Source organism: Paralichthys olivaceus, chromosome 10, assembly GCF_024713975.1.
Source record: "Paralichthys olivaceus isolate ysfri-2021 chromosome 10, ASM2471397v2, whole genome shotgun sequence".
Lineage (NCBI taxonomy): Eukaryota > Metazoa > Chordata > Actinopteri > Pleuronectiformes > Paralichthyidae > Paralichthys > Paralichthys olivaceus.
Window position 1 is genome coordinate 10,046,067 of NC_091102.1, and position 21,758 is coordinate 10,067,824.

General features: G+C 42.4%; 1 protein-coding gene across 3 annotated transcripts in view; it reads left to right on the forward strand.

Annotated features, from left to right (window-relative positions):
* Window positions 1-21,758, forward strand: part of LOC109631424 (FERM, ARHGEF and pleckstrin domain-containing protein 1) — a 52,996-nt gene that overhangs the window by 10,659 nt on the left and 20,579 nt on the right. For all 3 annotated transcript variants that reach the window (XR_011244255.1, XM_020090183.2, XM_020090182.2), the window contains exons 3-7: window positions 18,082-18,186; window positions 18,272-18,314; window positions 18,404-18,482; window positions 19,434-19,531; window positions 20,028-20,142. Coding sequence is in view for 2 of the 3 variants with exons in the window: in XM_020090183.2 (XP_019945742.2) it covers window positions 18,082-18,186; window positions 18,272-18,314; window positions 18,404-18,482; window positions 19,434-19,531; window positions 20,028-20,142 (440 nt within the window). In the remaining variant the exon portion in view is untranslated. The remainder of the gene's footprint in view (window positions 1-18,081; window positions 18,187-18,271; window positions 18,315-18,403; window positions 18,483-19,433; window positions 19,532-20,027; window positions 20,143-21,758) is intronic.

Sequence of the window (21,758 nt, forward strand, 5' to 3'; positions counted from 1 at the left end):
CAGACACAAAGGAGCGGCACAGCCAGAACCAGTACGTCTGCTACAGATTTTAGCTGAAATAATGAGTTGATGAAGTGAAAAATGATTCAGCAACTCGTTTAAGTCACATTTCAAGTAAATATGCCAAAACCTTGTGTTGTGCCAGAATCTCAGTTGGAAGTGATGTTTTTCTCTCATTTGATAATAATCTGAATATCTTTCTTTTTTAGACTGCAGGCCAAACACAAATACAAGTTCATGGCCCCATGTCAAGTTTTTTAATTTGCTTTCTAACATTTTATTGACCGAATGATTAAGCAGATTTAATGCTAATGAAAATAACGATAAATTGTGGCCTTACTAAACCAAATTCTTGATTTATTTCACATCTAATTTATTTGTCATTGTAGCTTTTTGTTTGTTTTTTGCTTTTATTAGAAAGTATCAATAGGACAAATAATACATACATGAGCACAAACAATAAAACCATGCAGTTCTAGCTCACATGTACAAATGTGAAGAGACTTGTGGATTTATACTTCTGCTACATTGCGGCTGCACCGTGAGACAGGTTGACATAATTGAAATTCAACACGCATTACAGACCACCAAACATTCCCACTATGATGTTTCATGTGGACTGTAAGGGAAGGCAGAGCACAGAGAGACGACAGTCGTTTGGTCTCGAAGCACTGAGCTAAATCCTGTTAGAGTCGGAGCTGTGGTGGGGACACACTCTGCTTCCCCAGCCTCACGGCATCTTAGGTCAGAGAACTGACAGGGGTGGTGCCTAAATTATTTGGGCACGGAGGATAATTTGGCACCAGCATTGCTTGATGAGCTGTCATTGGCCAAAAAATGAATACAAATGGGATTTGATTGGCTGTTATAGCATTCGGGAGAATGGGGCATGAGCTGCTCAGCCCAGAGCAACGAATCCGACTCTCTCCCACATTTTACACCATGTCAGTGAGTTTTCTAAATCCATTACTGTCACTATCCTTTCACTAATATGAGTCATGCATGGGTGACAGTAAGATCTATTTAGATTAACAGTGCTGTGGCTACAGCGCTCCTCTAAGGTTGTTTTTAGCCTTCGTGTGCTTCTGTTGTGGAGAATGGATTTTTAAGCAGCTACAGTATGTGTGGAGAAAGATGCAAGATGGTGACCATGGCAATGTTCCCTCTGCTAAAGATTTAGCTTGTCTTGAAAGACAATGTTAAATGAAAGGATTGTTAGAGACCAAACTAAAATGACACTCAGTACAGTGCATGTACCTCAGCTACATTTAAATTCACTAGATCTCAATTTTTATTCAGTCCCCTAAAAAGGCTTGAATTTTTTTTTTTCATCAAGATTCATGAATTCTCTGAGAAATCAATAAAAACGTCGGAATACACTTTTTCTCATAATGTTAAAGAAAGAGACACCCGTCCCTGATCCGGAACGGCACCAGAATCTGATGGCTTCTTTCTTGACCCATACCAAATCCCTTCACCAAGTTTTCTTACACTCATTAGTTACGTTAATTCATTTTGTGGATTTTGCGTAATCCTGCTAAAATAACAAACAAACAGAAGGAAGCATAACTTCCATAGAGGAGGTAATAAATAATGCCTATATGTCACCTGGGTGTTTGCAGCCTGACTGGGGAGATGATCAGAGACGGGCCTTGTTGCAGCATAAAGTCTGGGAATTGCCAACATCTAGTCGGATAATGTTTGTCGCTGGTGTCTGTTCTTCTAACATGTCACATTTGTTCACTTTTGGGAGCTTGGAAGAGAGAAAGATTTCTTATTTCTCTTCTTAAACGCTGATGTCCCGATTGCATTGATTCAGCCCACTTAAATCCGTGCTTATTCTGCATGCAGCTACTTAACGTGGCCTCCTGCCATTGAAAGGGATTACATGTCATTTCTCATCCCTCTCTCCGCTGCTGGAAGCTCTGCGTCGCGCCGTCTGCCATGACCTTTGAGCTGAAGCATGCAGTCTACTCCCTCTGAGGTGGTGGTTTGGATCCTTGCACGATGCCGTTTGCATGAACATACATTCACTGCTGTGAATTTCAACCCCTATACGAGTTCAGCTTTGAAAGGCCACACGCTGGTCTGTGTGTGAGTTGCCATGGCTACACATGGAGGAGGACAAGGAGCGTCGGAGCTCGGTTGCTGTGCTGCAGAGTTCTGTCTTCCACTGATATCTGCCACGGAGGAGTTGGGGAGGTGGGGGGTGGGGGGTAGTCTCCATGCAGAGCATTAATGTGCGTGTAGTGCTCCAGCGTAGAGATTCGCTGCTGCACACCAATTATGACTAACATATTCAGGAGACACAGCCCAGTTCGCTGTGTGCTGCGAGTACGTCTCCTTTTTTGCATACAAATACCACGACTTAAAATATGACAGATATTCATTTTTTCATAGAAATATTAGCTCTTATAGGTGTCTGTGCTGTTTGACCCAGTTTTCCTTGAAAGTCGGCATTGTGTTTGAGGTGGCAAGGATTGGGGATTTTTTGGGGGGTTGGGTCATATGCTTAGTGTCATCATTCAAATATAAATGGAAGATTTGTGTGCGACTGTGGAGGCAGTGCTGTGGTTTCGAGGCCTCACACGAGCAGTACAAAGATGAAACCCCCTTTTTATTCAGATTTTCCATTGGTGAATAGAAGACGTCGGAGCTTGAAAATGTTCAAAGTGTTGGGTAATCTGACCAACGCTATTCATGTGTCTTGCATCATTCTTGCACTGACTGACAGCATTCTCATGCTTTTCCTCACATGAACTCTGAACCCCTCGGTTGGCTCTTCTCTCTTGGCACGAAATTGAAATCCCGCAGCAGGATGTGGGGGCAGAGGGGTTGAGTGGGTTGGTTGATTTCCCACATACAGCCATCTTCTTCCCTCCGCATCCTGAAATGTAATTGGGTCTTGGGAGCCACAGGAGAGGAGCAACAGGGGGAAATTATCTCGAGGCTGATGGTTAAGAATACAAACACAAAAGAGGAGACTGGAAACCCCACACAGCTTGATTTGAGACGTAAAGATAAACATATGTTTCATTGAGTTGTCCAAATCAGAAAGAGTTAGAACAGCACTGGGATTACAAGAAATTGATGCTGATCTGTTGTCAGGGCAACCAGTAACCTTCCAGCTTTGATAGACAAACTGCACAACATGCACCAGTGTCCAACCTACATCTTACTAAAGTTTCACAATGTAGAGTGTGAGGATATAAAATGTCAATCTTGCAGAAAAATCTAAATAGATAACAAAAAGCAATGCATAAATTTCTGATTCTGTTTATGTCCAGTTAATCTCTATGAACAGATTCTGCTTGTCAATATCCAGAGTTTGTAGACGTAGAGGGACAAGGTTTCGAGCAGGAAGCCTTCTGGTTTCCGTTTCTAGTTTGACCTATCACATTTGAGCAGGCTTTGGTTGGAGAACATAACACATCGACCGAAATGCATCAACTAACTGCCTTTTAATTAATCTGTATTCATTCATTCATCTGTATTCATATGCAGATTGCTGTTAATAGAGATTCGCCAAAATGTCATCTGGACCTAAAACACCTATAAAAAGTATCACTGTTTGTGTTTTGTGTGGAGAAACGTTTGACCTGTGGGGTAATAATGGGACTGTAAACAGTGTACGAAGACCTGAAGACGTAGTTTGGGATATTCGTTGTTTACACCGGAAGCCCAGAGACTAAGTTGTCCTCAGACTATCGTCGATGGACTCCGGGACTGATGTCCAGTTGACTAAACCAGATGAAAGCAGACTCCCAGATATTCCTAACAGCATATTAGATTAGATATCCATCATGCATCAGGTGGGAATGTGTGTGTGGGCGTCAACATGAGCAACTGACATTGATATGAATTTTTAACTTTAATCATAGGTCAGCTGTGAACACATGGTGCAGGTCATAGTGAGACAATCCTGCACAGACGAAATGATGAAAGCTCATGTCTGACAGCATTTTGCTGCACTGCTTTCTATACCGTGCACAGGTGCTTTGGGAGAAGACGTGCCTTTATAATAAGTCTTGTTCCTATGGTAACCAAGAGGGATGTGTCTTTGTGAAACATGCTCACGTTTGTTTGGCTCAGACCGGAGTGGAGTCGACTATCTGTTTGTGCGACTCTTTGCCTTCATCAGTTCACAAAGAAGAGACGAGGCCAATGAATGCGAACGTCACCTGTGATCCCTTTGTGACAGCATCAAGGTGGATCTGACATTTCATGCCCGTGCACATACATTATTCCACCGAGCTTTGCCCTTTGATGACAGTGTTCAGATCCTTTCATTAAGCTCTTGAACTGTGGCACTGAATCTGACTGAGCAGCAGCAGGGTGGGTAGACGTCACCATGATGGGTGTGGCGGCAGCACTGCTCTTAGCTCTGTGATGTCCTTCCTGGTCTCGAATAAAGAGAGAAACCCTCATGGGAGCCTCTGCAGCTTCACAGCAGCACCAGACCTCTTCAATGAATTATGAATTTCTCATTTAGATTCAGGGGGCTAATTAACATGTCATACGCGACTACCAGCATGATTTCACTGGATTATCCTGTGGTACCTTATTTTAACCCTGCTGCTCTGGCTTCACCTTTCCTACCCTCATCTCCTCAAATGGTCTTATCAGTGAGAAAGAATTTATTCGCTGCACCACATAAACGCTGTTCTCATGCTATTCTCTGCCATGCTTCATTGGTAATTAAAACAGAAATTGCAGCATTTTCACCCTGACTGTATTTTTTTTTTGTCAGTGTTGCAGCTCCGCCCGTGGTAAAAGTCTTTCCCATGATGCATTTGCTTGACATGTTGCGAATCAGAATTCCTCTCAGCTGTACCTGTGCAGCTGAGCCTCCCTCCCACTGCAGCCGGGCAGTAATTGAATTTGGGGTCTCATGGGCAGATAGAGGAGACGTGTGGGAGGGAGAGGTCGGGATGAATGGAGCAAATATTGAGGGAGGGACCTCAGTGTGTGTGTGTGTGTGTGTGTGTGTGTGTGTGTGTGTGTGTGTGTGTGTGTGTGTGTGTGACAGAGAAAAAGAAGAGTGAAATCATAACCCCAGCTGTACTCATGCCTGCTGGAAAGGTATTAACAGAGACAACACTTCACTCCAAACTTCTGCAACAGAGAACTGTTGCGTAAGATTCCACGGAATCTGTCCTGGAGCAACAAATCAAAACTCACTCAGCTCTGCTCAGGTTCTCCCTCTTTTCTTTTTTCACTCTCTTTTGGCCTATTGGGTTCTTTTGAGCTTCATTTTCAACTCTTCAGCTTTTCTTTATTGACAAGTGATTCACGGAAGTCCGGCTCCAAAAGAATCAAAGCTGTGTCACTGAGGCGCAGTGTCAGTGTGCCCCTTAATAGTTATCAAAGTATTTGTCCCAGCGGACATTGGCTTTCATATAACCAGCGGGGGCTGGTCTGTTATAGACATTTCAGGTCTCTGGAGGGTCTCAATGGTGGCAAACGACTCCCTCGGCGTGTTTGTCACTCGAGGGCTTGAAGAACCGCTCACTTCTGCAGGTCATAATGAATCCTTTCTGTTGTGGGTCTTTGTGAGCTGCAGAATTTGAATGGCAGGGTCAGCCATGTTAAAAGCTGAGTGCATTCTGTTTGAATACTGCTGCAGTTAAAAATGGTTTATCTCATTTTAATGCACAACATCGCTGTTTTCTGACACGCACTGAAGTCTAGACACACCTGATTTATTGTGAGAACGCAAAAGTCTGAGTCAGTTGTTCCGAATATTTTCTCCTGCCAGCCTGCTTGTAAAATGTCAGAATGAGCCCATGTGAAAATACAGCAGGAAATTCACAGCGGGACACAAAACTGAAAAAAACATTACGAATATCTCAGGATAAAAACCACATTCCTGTTGTTTTGAACCTGCCTGACCAGGGAAATCTTCTGCTGTGTTCCTCATGTGAAAGATAAATTCCGAGAAATGACTGAACCTTCTTGACATTCTCTGGGGTTATGTTGGAAAAACAGTTCTGTTGTATTATGCCTTGTATTTTTGTGATCAGATGCATATCGGCAGATATTTGCTCATTTTTAGATTCGAGGCAAAATGGCTAATCTTGTTTCTGCTGGTCTTGTGGTTTTATTACGACACGCTTGGTTTATTTAATTTCTGTCCATTACATAGCGATGTTGTGTGGGTGCTCGTTCATGTAAGCTCAGTTAGTCGTCTTTAAACAGAAAGGCAGCATGGAAGCATTTAGCCTAATGAAGATGTATTAAGTTAGTGAAATTACACTTGAGTGACTGTGACGTAGGAGAAGTGGTTATGCTGCCGTGTCAAATGTGAACTTTACTGTTTGAATAAAACTGTTTTTACCAGCAGTGCAGTCAAAGTGTTGAATCACCATTTGTTTAATATTTAAGTGAGTTAACCCAAGACTATCAAACCAGCACATTATGCTAAACATAAAAAGAAGTTGGGTTCAAACACAAAACATTCAAGATCCACTGAAGTGTGATATTGAGAACATAGGACGAGATGTTGAATATCCTGTCTATGTTTAAAACGATTTCATTTTAATTTCAGTGCAAACAACATAACATTAAAGCTAGAATTAATATTGAGCTGCTTTTTTAGATTGATTGTATCCTTTACTTCGCTAGCATCAGATGCTGTGGACTGTTCTTTTATCTTGATGTGATATGTGTTTATGTTTTCATTTAAATGCAGTGTTGCAATGAGTTTTCCATAAATGAACACAAGAAATGATTAATATGAGAAATGATACAGTTTCTACAGATCTGAATTTTATTTCTGACACTGCCTTTTATTTTCTCAGACCCAGTAACATTTATATATCGCTTGCTTCATGCACGTCATATTTAATTTTACTGATGCACATTTTTCTTCTCTGTTTCCACCGTGTCATGCTTAATTAGTCGAACACCTCTTTGCACAGTTTTGATCCATTCCTCTAAAAAAGAAAAAACTCCCCCAGCGCAGGGTAGCCATGCTGCATACTGTCAGGTTACCATGGAGATCCTCCTCCGTTAAAAAAAGTGAGGCAGACATGAGAATGAATGGCCGCCCAGTGTTTGCTCTCTAACCTCACTGGGTGAGAGAAACCAGGCCTGTGTTCAAACCTAATAACACTTGTGTTGCATTAAACCTGTTTCTCTCATGTTTCTCTCAGTCACGTCTCATATATTGTTAAAATGAGTCAGAGTGGGTCGTTTCACAACCATTCAGCCTCAGCTCTCTGAGGCCAGTGTTCACATTTCCACAGTCACACTGAACCTAACAGCAGATTTTTGGGTGTGCTTTCAGAAGCAGGAGAAGCAGAGCAGGGTGTGGTATTTGCACCCTCTGTATTTTGGCTTCCACCACCATCATGCTTACGGTCGCAGTAATGACTTTATTACCCAGGCAAATGGAGCTGAACTCTAAAAGTAGAGCACACGTTACGCCTAGAAGGAATAATATGGTATATTTTTAGATAAAGATGATTTATTGTGTTTAAACCTGAATCACGAGCTTCCCTTCAACTGTAGATGATTCCTCTCTGTGTTTTTTTTTTCTTATAGAGATTAGGAATCACCATGTTCTTTATGTTGCCATGGTTACTGGTCTTGCTCTGAATTGGTATTCTGTAGCAGAGGCCTAAATAACTGCTGGACCCAGTGGCCTGCAGATGCAGAGCAACAGCTGCATTCTTTTGCCGAGGCTGTGTCTGCTCTCGAGTTTGTTTGCCGGCTCGTCGCCGTTTGTGCCCGAGTTTCTCCACCACCGGCCCCAAACTGTGAGATTTCACTGACGGCGTCCACATTTGTCACGCTGTGGAGAGCGAGCGGTAATGCTCCCGCCACAGGGTGGTTCATGCAGAGGGCTGAAGGTTTAAAACTCTGCTCCATTAACACGAGCGGTGTAATGCTGCGCTGAATATCAGGCGTTAAAGTCGACCCCTAAAACAAACCTTTCAGGTTGGTCCCTCTGTATTTTTCTAAATCACAACTGAATTCATCAGAGCAGGTATCCCACAGCCAAACGTTTTTTCAGCTATTTTGTCTCAAACACATCGGTTCAAAAACCAATCCATGCAGTGAAGCATTATTGACCCTGTTAGCTTGTAGTTCTTTGCAAATAGAAATGATGCATTTTTTTATTTATTTGCATATAGAGCAGAGAAATGAGATCCAATCACAAGTGGCCAATTTCAAGCTCTTTAGGGCCTCGTCAAAATATCTGCAATTTCTGCATTAGGGTGGACAGGGCCTGAAACAGAGACATTTAGAAACACTGCAGGCTCCATTTTAATTTGAAAACTCCAGAGCTGCTTTGTAGTTTGGACGGACAGAAGCAGAGAAGTATAGAAACTATGTCATAGTCACTAGCATTGGCTGATTGATTCTCATCAGTCATGACTCAACTGGTTGTAGCCTTCGATCTGTCCACTTGTGATCACTCAGGACGCATGTTAATGCCAGTTATGAGCAGGGCCACTCAGCAGGTATCTTACTATACGCTATTTAAACCCGGAGTTCTTTCTTGGCAGTTGACCTTAATCCTCACCCACAGGAAGCACAGCCGTGGTCTCAGGCTTTTGTTTCTACATCTGCGTGATCTAAGGTCGACTATATTCTGACAGGGAAATCCCAGCAGACTGACAGACTGATCTTTGAGGTTCATTGTAAAAAACTGTGAATAGATTCCTAAATGAATATATTAAATATAATGTGTTATTTTGGCCTCTCATCCCTGCAGTCAGTGTGTTTACAGTGTATGGACTCAATAGTTTTAAAAAGAAAAGATCTGCCAATGATTGTTCTGATGCAGTCACTTCTAACCTTTTTACGTTGTATGAAATAAGTTGTTTGTTATGGTTTTAGAGTAATGGATGCCTGAGTTCACAGACTGGCAAGATAAACCTTCACAAAACTGTTGCTGATATCAGTTGGAGTTTTTGTGCCTCAGTGTGTGTGTGTGCTCAGAAGTTCCGCCTCGTCTGATTTTGTGTCTGTGATGTCAGCTCACAGCAGTTGTTATCAATACAGTGACTCAAGCACATCACGGGGCAGAGGGGTTCTGGATTTGCGGCACAGAGGGCTAAGTGGTTTAAGGCTAATCTCGAGGAGGCCAATTGATTGGCCTCAGGAGTAAAGCAGCATGTGCCGCTGTCATTATTTATTACGGGTGGAGATTAGGGGTGAAAGGAGCGTGCAGCAGGACAGTACCAACAACCCACAGCTTCCCTCAAGACCTGACCAGACCTTGTCTCCTCCATCCTCTGGAAAGAATCTCTTAAACACAGCACAAGCTCCCAAATCTCATCTTTCTCCCAGTGTGTCCTCCTCACAAAGTCTGGTGGTCTGAAGACGTAGTGAGGCAGGAAACCGCTCTCCAGCCTTAAGTTGATCAGTGGTGATGCTACACTTTGTCTCCAGACACAGGCTACATGCCATAGTGACTTCTTCCAACACATCATCACTGTACACACGCTGTGTCCTGCGAGTTATTTCTCTGATCTGTTTGATGTCAGCTCAAACTAAAATTCACGTTTTTATTACCCATGCAAGTGTAAATTCTTTTTCAATATTTTTATTATAATTATGATGATAACATGAAAAGCAGACAGAAATGTTTTATTCATTACTTCATCACACTGATGAAAAAATCATGTAAGTATTATATGATCGATAGGGTTCAAAAATCTGAGACCGTCCAAGTGAATAGATGATAATGACAAGCACATCAAATACTGAATGAACACATAAACTCAACAGAGTTAAAATTACTGACGCAAAGACTTTTTCTCAAACAAAATGCTTCTTTCCTTCCAATTCCATTCTGAAACTATATTTAAATTCATGTTAGTGAGCACTTCTGCTTTGCTGAGGTAATTCATCCACCTGACAGATGTGCATATCAAGGTGCTGATCTCACAGCCTGACTATTGCACAGGTTTGTCAGGGCTGGTCGCAATAAAAGGCCACTACAAGATGTCAAATTCTGTCAAACTTCACAAAGCATGCAGATCTCAGTCGTCCGGGTCATTGTATGTTCACTAGTTGACCACATGTATGCAGGCCTTGCTTTTCCAGTTGCTCACGTACTTCAGAACCAGATCATTGTCTGTTGCAGATCGAAACATCCATCATCATCATTTAACCATCAGCTGTCAACGGCGTTTCCAAGAGTTTGGCAGTAACACAAAACCACCCACATCCCCTTCGACCATGTATCACCATGCCAACTCAAGATGTGTTCATATTTACGTTAATGTTCACCATATCAATATTTATATTTATATCTGTGTAAGTATAGTTTGTTGCCGTCTCTATATTTGTATCGTTATAACGATTAATGTACTTGGCTATGAAGTTTTGCCAAGCCAGGATCTACATATTAATTATGCTCCTTTGCTTGTGCACTGTGATTTAATGACATCCCATATTATGACTGTGCTCACTCTTGATCCATCCAACACACACACAGCACATCATCAGACATCACAGTGATTATGTAGATCAGCGTGTCTGCTCCAATATCAGCAGGCGGCTGTTTGTACAGGCATGGTAGCACATTTACTTATACTTAATTAACATACTTTGGATTTCAATTCTTCCACAAGAATGTTTCCCATCTGTTTTGTATCTGGTAGATTTGTGCGGGCTTGAGGTTTGGTGAAGTGTAGCTGGCCTGTCTCTTCTCCAGCCCCAGCCAATGCCCAGATTTCTAATTCGATGGCTGTTTGACTTCCTCTTAAACTCACTCTGACGCTAATTTGAGACGTCTGATCTTGTCTGTCTTTCCCAGCAGTGTCTGTACTTCAAATCAGGAAACTAAGAAGCATGCAGTCATACATTTACTGTCCCACAACTGAGTAGCATGCAGTGTCTCAGTGAGGATATAGAGGTTTGCACTTACTGGGAATAGGTGCAGGAAACTGGAAGGTATCCCTGCCTGTGTGCTTGAGCTTGGTCGACTGTGACAGATGGTGGATATTGGATGTTATTTTTTTTCGGGGTTGCAGTTTTTCCAGCTTGTTATGCAGATGACTGATGGAGAATTGGTTCCATAATGGTTGACTGGGTTTTTCCTCCACCTCCTGATTTTTCCAAATTTAATTCATGTTGCATTTATTTTTTAATCACTTCGCACAATGTTAATGCTCCTGAGCTTCAGATGTAATCGTTAAACTTCAGCCTGATGTACTGTATTATCTGGAGTCTTCTCAAACTGTATAGTTCACGTGATAATCTGTGGTTCTCTGGTGTAGTCTGTAACAACACCATGTGACCTGCAGGTTACGTAGGTCACGGCTGGAGCCTACTGTTCATTAAGAATCACCTCCTTGACATTATTTTGCGTTCAGATTATATATGAAAGGCTCATGTCTTTTTCGTGGCCTGACCTTGTGAAAGTTGTCGCTCACAGTTACACTTAATGAATCTCTTAATTAACCTATTGATTTCCTGCACTTTCACAGTTACAGGGATGTACAAGTATTCACAGCTACATGAGGGGAACTCATTGTCTCTTATTTTTGCCGGTGGTAGAAGTTATCAATGCACAAAAATAACACACAGAAGAAAACTGTAATTACACGTACTCAGTCTTTGTTGCTACTTAATCCAAAATCATGTATATTAAGGCGGAAATTAATTATTTTCACTATCAATTAATTCCTCAATTAACTGATTAATCTTTCTTCTATAAAATATTGAAAGATGTGTATGATTATTTCTCACAGCCTGAGGTGATGGGTTCAGATAGTTTGCATAATTAAATAATAATATCATACCCAGTGATACGTGGATTTTAATATCATACATGAAACAGAAAACATCAAACGCTCATAATGAAATCTGGAACCAGCAAATGTTTTGCATTTTTACTTTAAAAATTAGAGATAAATATTTTTGAATATATATTTAAAAAATCTTGACATTTGAGTTATTGTGATTGGACAATATGTTTCTTTAATAATGAATATTTAAATTTATGTGTTGTTTTATTCTGGAATATTTCTCAGGCTGATGTGATATCAGCAGTTTGGAATTTATTATTCAGTTCTTCATTCGGCCTTTATCTTGCCTAGCAAAACCAAACATGGAGTTTTGTGCCTAAATGTGAAGTGACGCATCCTCCCCCTGAGTGACTGTAATCCTCCGCTCTGTGGGGGGGTGCAAGTGGGGACTAACCAGCATGGGTCCAGAGTTTCAGACGCTGTGAAAGAGATTCAGGCAGATGAAGGGAAAAAAAGAGGCCAATCTTTGTGGTAATTCCAGCTGCCTTAAACCCCCCCTTCCTGCCCTCTGCTTATTCTAATGATAGTCTCTAGTTAGGCTCACAGAGACGTGACAAAATGATGTGGTGTGTTGCATCAGTGCGTCTTTAACATTTTACCAGGGCTTCATATTTACAAAGCATGTCGGTCCAGTCTGTGCTGCTGCTTGTTTACTATCTGCACTAATGATGAAAACTGTTAGATGTCTCTTCTGATTTATGGGGCTCTGACAAACAGAGGGAGGTTCCTGCATTAATGCACAGAGCTCCGCAATGTTCTGTATTCAGCAGCACAACAACAGTCACAACAGGACGCTTGATTATTATTTATGCAAAATCAATATGTTTCTCGTAGGAGGAGGTCAGGCAAGGAAAGTGGAGGGAAATTTTTACAAGAGGAGGAGGAGGTGGGGGCTGTCGGGCAGCTACACCTTCATCTCTCTCTCCCTCTCAACCCTCTATTGAATCCGGGGGGGCATTATTTCCATGGTTGTCCTCTCGGGGCCTTGAGGCTCTCCTAGTGTGACAGAATGGCTCTGACAGCTGTGGCAGCCCAATCATCACTTTTGCTTTCATATTTTTCATCTGCTGCTCAGAAGAAAAAACAAAGAAAGCAGAGGAATCTTAAATCCTGAAACAGTTTCCCCACTAACAGATTTCCTTTCATCAAAACACTGCCTCTGTGTGTGTGTGTGTGTTCTTTCATTTCATGTTTAATTTAAGGCAGAATGGCATTAAAGTTGTCCTAATTATGCTGCGAACATATGCATGGTCACACATGCGTGATGGCATGCAGGTAATTTGACAGGATTATCCGTATGTTTGCCGCTCCTACGCTGTTCTCTCTTTGTCAGCTTCCCGCTGTAGTCGAGTCACCCTGGGAACCTCTGCAGCACATGACCTGAATCTCAATGAGCTTTAGCTGCCACTGACCTCTCTGTCTTATGCTTCCCTTACAGTGCACATTATATATGCTCATGCACACACGCGTGCCAGCTGCACATCCGCAGCACATCCGCAGATTTCCACATGTGCTTTGACAGTGGAAACTAGACGATACATTATATTAGAGGAAGAAAAGTGGATCGGTCCAATATGTTGTGTAAATCATGTCGGAAATTAGTTTCCTGTTCTTTTCGATGCCATTGCCTCAACTTTTAGAAATTAGCTGTGATTTAATCAGCTGCACAAACTATAGGATGCTCACCTGCACACACAAATTCTCTATCTGCATGTAGCACTCGCTCTCTTAGGGGAGTGGCTGAGTGTGGATGGCAGAAATCCCAGATTATTAAAGTGTTTTTTGGTTTAAAGGGACTCGTCCCCCTACCAATCATCTACTGGTAAGACCATAAGAAGATGTACACAGAAATAGAACAGATACATGTATGTTTGTGTGTTCGGAGTCACTTTATCTTTACTCTTGCTAAATATCAACAGAAGCCACAGAAACACACAGTGGCGGCTTCACATATCTTTTAATGACAGCGTCATGAGGATTCAGTGTCAGAGTGTATATCAACCTGTCACTGGTGTCATGGTTCTACTTAAAAGAATTTAAAATCATTCCTGGTATTTTCCACTGTGACTTCTTCTTCACATGATCTATGTAGGAGTTGGGACTTGTGGAACTTCATCCAATGAAATTTTTCCTAAAGTCAATCCAATTACTTTTTTTTTGCCTCAGCCTTTTTTTTTCCATCTTATCGGATGAGCACTGCTGATAGTTTGACCCCGAACGCGAACTTCTCCACAGTCTCTTTCATCACCAGACCTTGATCCACTTCCTGTGATGTGGCTGAATGTCACAGCTGAAAACCTCCTGCCGTGCTGTGACTGCTCCGTTATATAATGTATAAGAGAATCTGCACTGGACCCGCAAGCGCCTGCTCAGGAGAAGAAAAAAAACTAAGTTGTCCTGTCTCCTTTAAAAAACGGCTGACCACTCGGCTCAAAAACAATCATTGACTTCTCTAGTGCTTTGCAACCAATCAGACGCCATCCCCTTTGTTCCAAAGCCAGTGCCACCAACCTTTACCACCACACCCACCCTCGACACTGCCCCCGGAGAAGTTTGGTGAGCACTGCCTCCCCTGGCATATCGCAAGTGAAGTGGACCGTACCAACAGCTCCTGGAGGGGGAGCAACCCAGGGAACACAAAGCTGCTTTACACCTGACCTTTATGTTTTGGTTGCTGACAGGAGCCTGCTAACAAGAGGCGGGGGTTGAGGGGAGGATAAGGGTGGGGGTGGTCATTTGGTTTATACCCTCGAGTGGAAACCTAAGCGTACATGTGTGCAGACGTCGCTGTCATCTTTATTTAGCCTCGTCCTGTCACAGCATGTAGAGGTCAGCGTAACAGAGCTAGTGCTCATAGACGTGTAAACAGGAGTAGCTTTCTAGGAGCCTATGTCGAAACCGAATGAGCTCAGACAGACACTCCCCCCGTGCGTCAGGATGTATGGCCTCACTCTGGAGGACATTGATGATATTTTATTGGAATTGTACATGATGGAAGAAATGCCAGCTGCTGTGACCTTTCTGCTGAGGGAGAGGCCTCACGTCTGCTCTGTGGGATTGTGGGACTCCCGCTTTTAATTTCAATTTAAAGTTCACATGCTGATAAATATAGTCAGCATTTACAGTCTCTCCATTCATGCACTGTTGTTACAGAGAACACTATAATATATTTTATAGTCTAGATGAGCAGGGAAATCACACAGTCTTGCTGCTGGTGCTATAATATATAAAAAGTTCAACAAGGTAAAATATGTACAATTATCTTTTGAGGTGTATTACAAGATTAAATTCGTGGTTGAGAAGATGGTCATAATATTACAAGTTGTCATCAATCCAAATGAACAGGTAGTTGAAGTTCCTCTTGAAGCCTGGAATGTACGTTGGTTAGATTTTCTGGAATTTTGTTTGTGCTATAAGATTTTGCGTTTGAGTTTTATCTTCCCCACAGGATGAATGTTAATAACTTTGTGATGCCTTTCTTAACATTTCATTAAGTGCCGTTATCAGGGTTTGATTTTGATAGCACACTGACATTAGCATTTATCTCAGGGCCTCACACATCTGCTGGCCTGGCTCTCCGGCCTTTCTATTGTGTTTGAAAACATTCACCAGTCCCATTTGGCAGCTATTACCAGCTATCAATAAAATGTGCTATTGTGTGAGTCCTGATGTGTTAACAGTTCAGTGGAGGCCCCCTGAGGAGACGTCGTGGCTGCACAGATAAGTGCTGTGATGCCTTTAAGAAAAGACACAATAGACCATTTATCACAGAAAACATTTTGACATGTCACAGAAGACATGTCGGTGTCTATTGACTCTGTGTGACACTGACTGTGTTTACATGGACCCCAATATTGTGATTATTGACCTTATTCTGAATAAGACATTATTTTGATTATGATGTTGAGTTGCTAATAGAATAATCCATTAATATTCCAAAACATGATACAGAGCATAGTCTGATTATAACTGACATCAACATTATGTCCAACTACTTGTTTACGCTCGAACCCAGGGCATGAGTCATTAAGCAGTTAGTAACTGCTGTATGTCAGTGTCGCAAAATGAGAAAGGTCCAATAGGATTTTATTAAAAGAGTGTCCTGCAGTGTTTGGAGGCGGACAGCCTACAGATAAACCATAAGTCTGCAGCAGACAATGATCACTCAATACAGAATGGTGTACCTTCAGTGTTGTAATAGTTTTGGGGAATATGTTTGACTGTTTCGACATTAATGTTCCACTTGTGCACAAAGACAGGTCTATAAAGAAACAGTTTGTTGAGATCAAGCCCCTGCAGCCTGTTTGCAAAATCTTGGAAAGCATTTCCAGAAGAGGCTGTTACAGCAGCAGATTAACGCTGATGGTTATCTGTGTTTGTTTGTTAGTCAGCAGGATTAGGAAAAAAACGACTTGCTGGATTATCACGAAAGGAAGTGGAAGACCTCATTCAATTTTGGGGCAGATCCAGATTGGACTGATATTTGTGGGCAATTTGTTGAAGATGCAAATAAAAGTCAGGACTGAGTGAAGTTTATATGTGGTTTCATCACGGTGGCTGTTGGGCTCTGGCAGAGGAATCTAGTTCTCTCCATGTGTTACGTAATTTGTTATATTGGATCACCAGACTACATTTACTTTACTCCAGGTTTCATCGTTTCTTAGTTAAAATAAAGAAAGATGAATTTAGTGTGGTGACTGTGTTGTGTACTGTCGTCTGATTGGGTGTGTCATGATGGCCGGCGCTCTCTGTGACTTGTGCTTCATGAACAACAGCCCTCTCGTCGTGTCGGCTGCGGCAGCGTCAAACGCCAGCCCTCCGACTCCGGCCTGCAACATCTGCGTTTAATCAAGCGCTGCCTGGCTCTAATCAGCCTTATACCCATCTCTGCTCTGGCTCGTGGTCATTTCACTCTGCAGATTTATAGGGCTGCATGTGAGCGTGCTCCAGCGAGAGAGAAACAATCTGCAGCCTCCACTGCATTCAGCTTTGTTTTCTTTGCTCCACTTGCTTTGCTCGCACTGTAGAAATTCATTCAGCAGGTTGGTTCAGCCGCTAGTTGCAGCACCTCATTAGAAAGCCATGTGTGTGTGAGTGTGTTTGAAGGGTGTGTTTTGTCTGATGACTTCTTCGCCCCCTCCAGCCTCTCTGTGGCCTCCCTCACCAGCTCCGTCACCATATGGAAACAGCTGGTCCTCAGTGGTTGGACGCCTCCTGCGCTGCTTTAGGCGGCCTGGAGAGAGACGGCAGCGCCTCGAGCGGGGAGGAGCAGTGAGAGAGGGGAGGCATGTTTTGGGGAAGATTATGGATTCCGTGGTGAAAGTGTAAAACCCCCTCACTAAGCTGTTGGAGATTAACTTTGTATTCTCTCAGCATTAATAGGAACACAGACAGTGTCGTTCTTTAAAACTACACAGATTTACACTGGGATGTCAGCACAGTTCAGCTGCGTGAGGAGACATGTTGTATTAGTGTGTGCGCCAAAGAAACCGACTCTCCGTTTGTGTTAAAGTAGAAGCTGCTTCCTTGAAACCCTCTCAGACACAGCACTGGTTCATTACCCAAACTGCGACTCTAAACACTCCTGTGTTGCGCTCTGTGCTGGTGCAGACCAGTCACGGGGGGAAGCGGCCAGGCAGAAATTCTCCTGCTGTGTGGCTGACAGAGCTCTGTGTTTCCTCAGGGAGAGTGGAACAGAGGTTGTTTCTGCGGAGATCCCTGACATTTACGTGACCTTACATGGGAAACGTTTCTGAGGTGGTTTCTGTTTTTTTTAATGTGTTCGGATCTTGGTTGTAGTTTGTTAAAAAGTTTGCGGCTGAATCGTACTTTTAAATGTGTGTGCTTGCGTGTGGGGTAAACGAGGACAGAGGTGGTCGGAGAGACTCCCTCTTTATCTCTGATTCTGTATCATCCTCTAAAGCCTGCCGGTCCGTCATCAGTGACTCTGAAAAGACAGATCAAATACAGGGCCCACCCTCCCTCCAGCTGCAGCAGGTTTTAGCCAACTGAGGTTTTGAGTGTCAGGACAGAAGGAGGGAGGACACAGCACTTAAACCAACAGAGCCGTCATCTATTTGTTGAAATCAGAGACCACAGAGTTTGACAGGTCCACAACGCCCAACCCTCTTTTGTTTCTGGCTGCTCCTTTGCGTCAGAATCTTTTTCCTGAAGTCTGGTTTCTTTTAAATAAAGAGTATTAAATTTCACTGTGTCTGTTTGACTGGAACAAAAGTTCACTTTAAAAATAGATGTGGTCATAAAAACTTTATTTTAACCAGAATTTTTGGATGTTCTTTCCTCTTGTTCACAGCAAAAAGCCTCAGGCAAAGTGCTGTTTGACCTGGTGTGTTCCCACATGAACCTCATCGAGGGCGACTACTTTGGCTTGGAGTTTCAGAACCATCAAAAGATGATGGTGAGTGAGGAGGAAAATGAAAGTTAAATGGAGCCTCTTCTTATGCATCTCAGAATACTATATATGTCTCTTTTCTTTGCTACAGGTTTGGTTGGATCACATCAAGCCCATTATCAAGCAGCTCAGACGTGAGTGTTTCAAAATGCTGTCACATCTTCTTTCAATGAATCAATGAAACAAACAAAAAGTATTATATTGTGTGTTATTACAACACTAGGGCCGAAGCACACGATCCTGAGGTTTGCCGTGAAGTTCTTCCCTCCAGACCACGCTCAGCTACTGGAGGAGCTGACAAGGTGAGCTCCTCTTTTACCGAAATCTCTACAAGATATACGCATATTCCCTATTGGCTTTTATTGAAAAATCTATTTACATAGGATATGTCAGAGGAAATGACTTCAGCTGTGAGTGGAAGAGATTGTGGAAGCGCACAGGAAACATGCGCTCTGGTTCTTATAAGATTTATTCCCTCCTCGGCTTTGTAATTCTCATGTCATGGCTGCCATGTTTCAGATTCAGCTCTCTGCAGATGAGTGGGGCACTAATGACTCCCTGGTGTCTAAGAGCTTTTTGTGGAGCTGGGTCATGACACGTTTTCAAGAGGCAAATAGAAAGCAATGTGTTGAAGGATTCTTGATGATATTAGTATTTGATATACAAAAATTCTCTGGGTATATTTGTGTATGGTAGCGCTCTGAGGATATTCAATTCTTCTTCAGTGTGTGGATTTATTTGGTTTCTCTGTTTTATGTACACATAACATGCACAGTTTGAGTCCAGCGAGGAACCTTGGTCGCATGTCATCCCATATCTCTCTCTCAGCCTGTTTCCTATCTGCCTCTCCACTTTCCAACAAATGCAAAATTCTAAATTCCTACTTTATTTTTTATCATTTTAACAAATTCTGAGCCTGTTATTCCGACTTTATTGGGTCTTGCTCTGGCTTTGATCCAAGAGAAGTAGCAGTGCAGCACAAGACAGACTCATGAAATGACTTCATTACTTACTGAATCCAAAATGTGCACTTTGCCAACTCTATTTGACTAAAAGTTTTGTGCACAATAAAAAGAGCCGGAGCACATTGTGTTTATTCAGACGTTTAGCTGCAGCAGTTCATTTAGATTCAGTGGTAGATGTTGTTTCTGATCTGATCCAGAGGTTTTTGTTTTTATTGTGCTTTCTTGCTGGACAGTTCAGCCACATCTGCCCTGTTTCACCTTGTTAAAGCAGTCTGTGTCTGTGTCCAGGTACCTGTTTGCCCTCCAGATCAAACAGGATCTTTCCTGTGGACGTCTGACCTGCAACGACAGCAGTGCAGCACTGATGGTCTCCCACATTATCCAGTGTAAGTGCCTCATTTAGCTCAAGAGACCAAAACCTCGACAGATCAGAGTTTATCGTCAAACGTTGTCATGTAGCTCACTGTGTTCCGTTGCTACAGATCCTGTGTGTGTTTCTATGGATACCTTTCAGTCAGCTGCCTGGACATAATCTTGCAGAACTGATTCAGAGCAGCCTCACGGTGCCACGCCAGGAAATACTGAGAATTTTTCAACCTGACGTTTCTCAGTCTGTTATTCAATAGTGATGAAAAACAACATGAACGAAGATGGAGATCAGTTAAACTTATGAATACGCACGTATTCATGTTGACACAGTTTACCACAGCTATGTTTTTATGAGCAAATATCTATTGGACGAATGGCGTTTCATTCTGTGCCAAGCAGCGCTGAAGCTGCAGCGGAGGTTCACTGCAAGATTCAAAGTATATTTTTAGATCCCGCCAGTATTTTGTAGCAGGTATTTTTTACAATAATGTTTCATAATATTTTCTTTTTCAGCTGAGATTGGGGACTTCGAGGAGAGTCAGTGCCGGTCACACCTCCTCAACAACAACTACATCCCAGATCAAATGCCCCTGATCGACAAGATCATGGAGTTTCACTCAAAGAATATGTGAGTTTCTAGAAGCCGTCAAATGTCTTCAATATTTTTGACGTATTACGTATGACTTTAATTATGTTGACATTCATTTAATCCTTCTGTTGAGCTTTAAAATGTGTTTTTTTTAAAAGATTTTTTAAGATAAATGTTTTGCTGCAATGCACGGTTTAAAATGTGATACAGATATTAGCATGCTGGAATAAAACTACAAATCAGACCAACATGGAACTGATCGCTGAGTCTACAAACACCCCAGTCAGAATGTATCTCCGTACACTGGGCTTGGCTGTGGATGGATAGCATCTGTCTCTGTCTGTTGTTTAGAGATAATGGGGCGTTTCGAGGGTTTTTCTCTCCTCAAATTCTTCACCTTATCCTCAGTTATGTGGAATTCTGAAAGTAATTCTGGGACTGAGATATTCCTTCATATCTGTCTACTTGGCATACATGTATGTCTTCCAGCCTGAAGAAACCCAGGAAGAACTATGACGTGTACACAACATTAAAATCAGTGACTCAATGGGTCCAGTGTCTTTAACTCTGCTCTTTAAATCACTGAAGCAGTTGCGCAACACAAATTTTTCTGTTTGCTCGTGAACAGGAAAAGTTGCGTCAGGCTTTGTGCACGTCCTGTTGGGGAAATTGTATTATACAGGTGACACCTCCAGGAAAGCAGCTGCTGAATAAATGGGTTCTTTCTCAGGAGCGCTCCGTGCAGCTCTTTATCATAGATCAGCTCTGAAAAAGCCCGTCTTTTGTAAGTTGTTTTACAGCTTCTGGAGTTTGAGACTTTCTCCTACAACAACAAAAGAGGCCTGAAAGCTTCCTTCATCCCACCACATGACTCACACAGCTGTTATCAGCTGGTTTCGAAGGTTAAAAACGCACATTCTCAGAGCGTATTCTCAGATGTCTAATGTGAAGCTTATACAAAGCGTAGATGGTTATTGAACTTGGCTCTTTTCACAATTTTTCTGCCTCAAGTTTAAGAGCGACAAGCTGCTGGGAATATATCACTGGAAACCTTCCAGATCTCCTCCCACCATCCTGCCTCAAAATGTCGAAATCATCCGTGCTCACATTTGAGTACGAGCCAAAGCTTTGCCAACCCTCGTCTCACCTCTGTGTTACAGTGAGCTGTGTCAGAGATGGGCTCACAGGGGGCGGCTCCTGCTACATGAAAGCAGCTAGATTAGATTTGACTGCCCTCTTTGCTTCGCTTTTTCTTTTTTTTCCCCCGAGGCTTTTTTAGTTGATAACTGTAACTGGGCTCTTTCTGCTCGGATGCCACGCCGAGTTAAATCTCTTATTAAGTACCACACACAGGAAACAGGTCCGCTGATAAGAATTAGGAGAGTTAGTTAGCGTCCGCGTCCCTCCCCAACCTCTCTCCACCGCTGCTCCAAAAACTCAGATAAACACGAGGAAAACTGGATCCACTTGGACTCGTTCTTTCACCTCAATTAGAGGATGATAAGCCAGGATTTCATTTATTTCCCAAAATGTTCTGAAAGGGTAATGAATGCAGCAGTTTGCTCTTGTTAAATTCAAGCATGAAAACCTGCAAGTACAATTAGTGCTATTATGTTTGCTTTCTTTTAATCACCCTGCCTCCTCTAGTCTTTTAC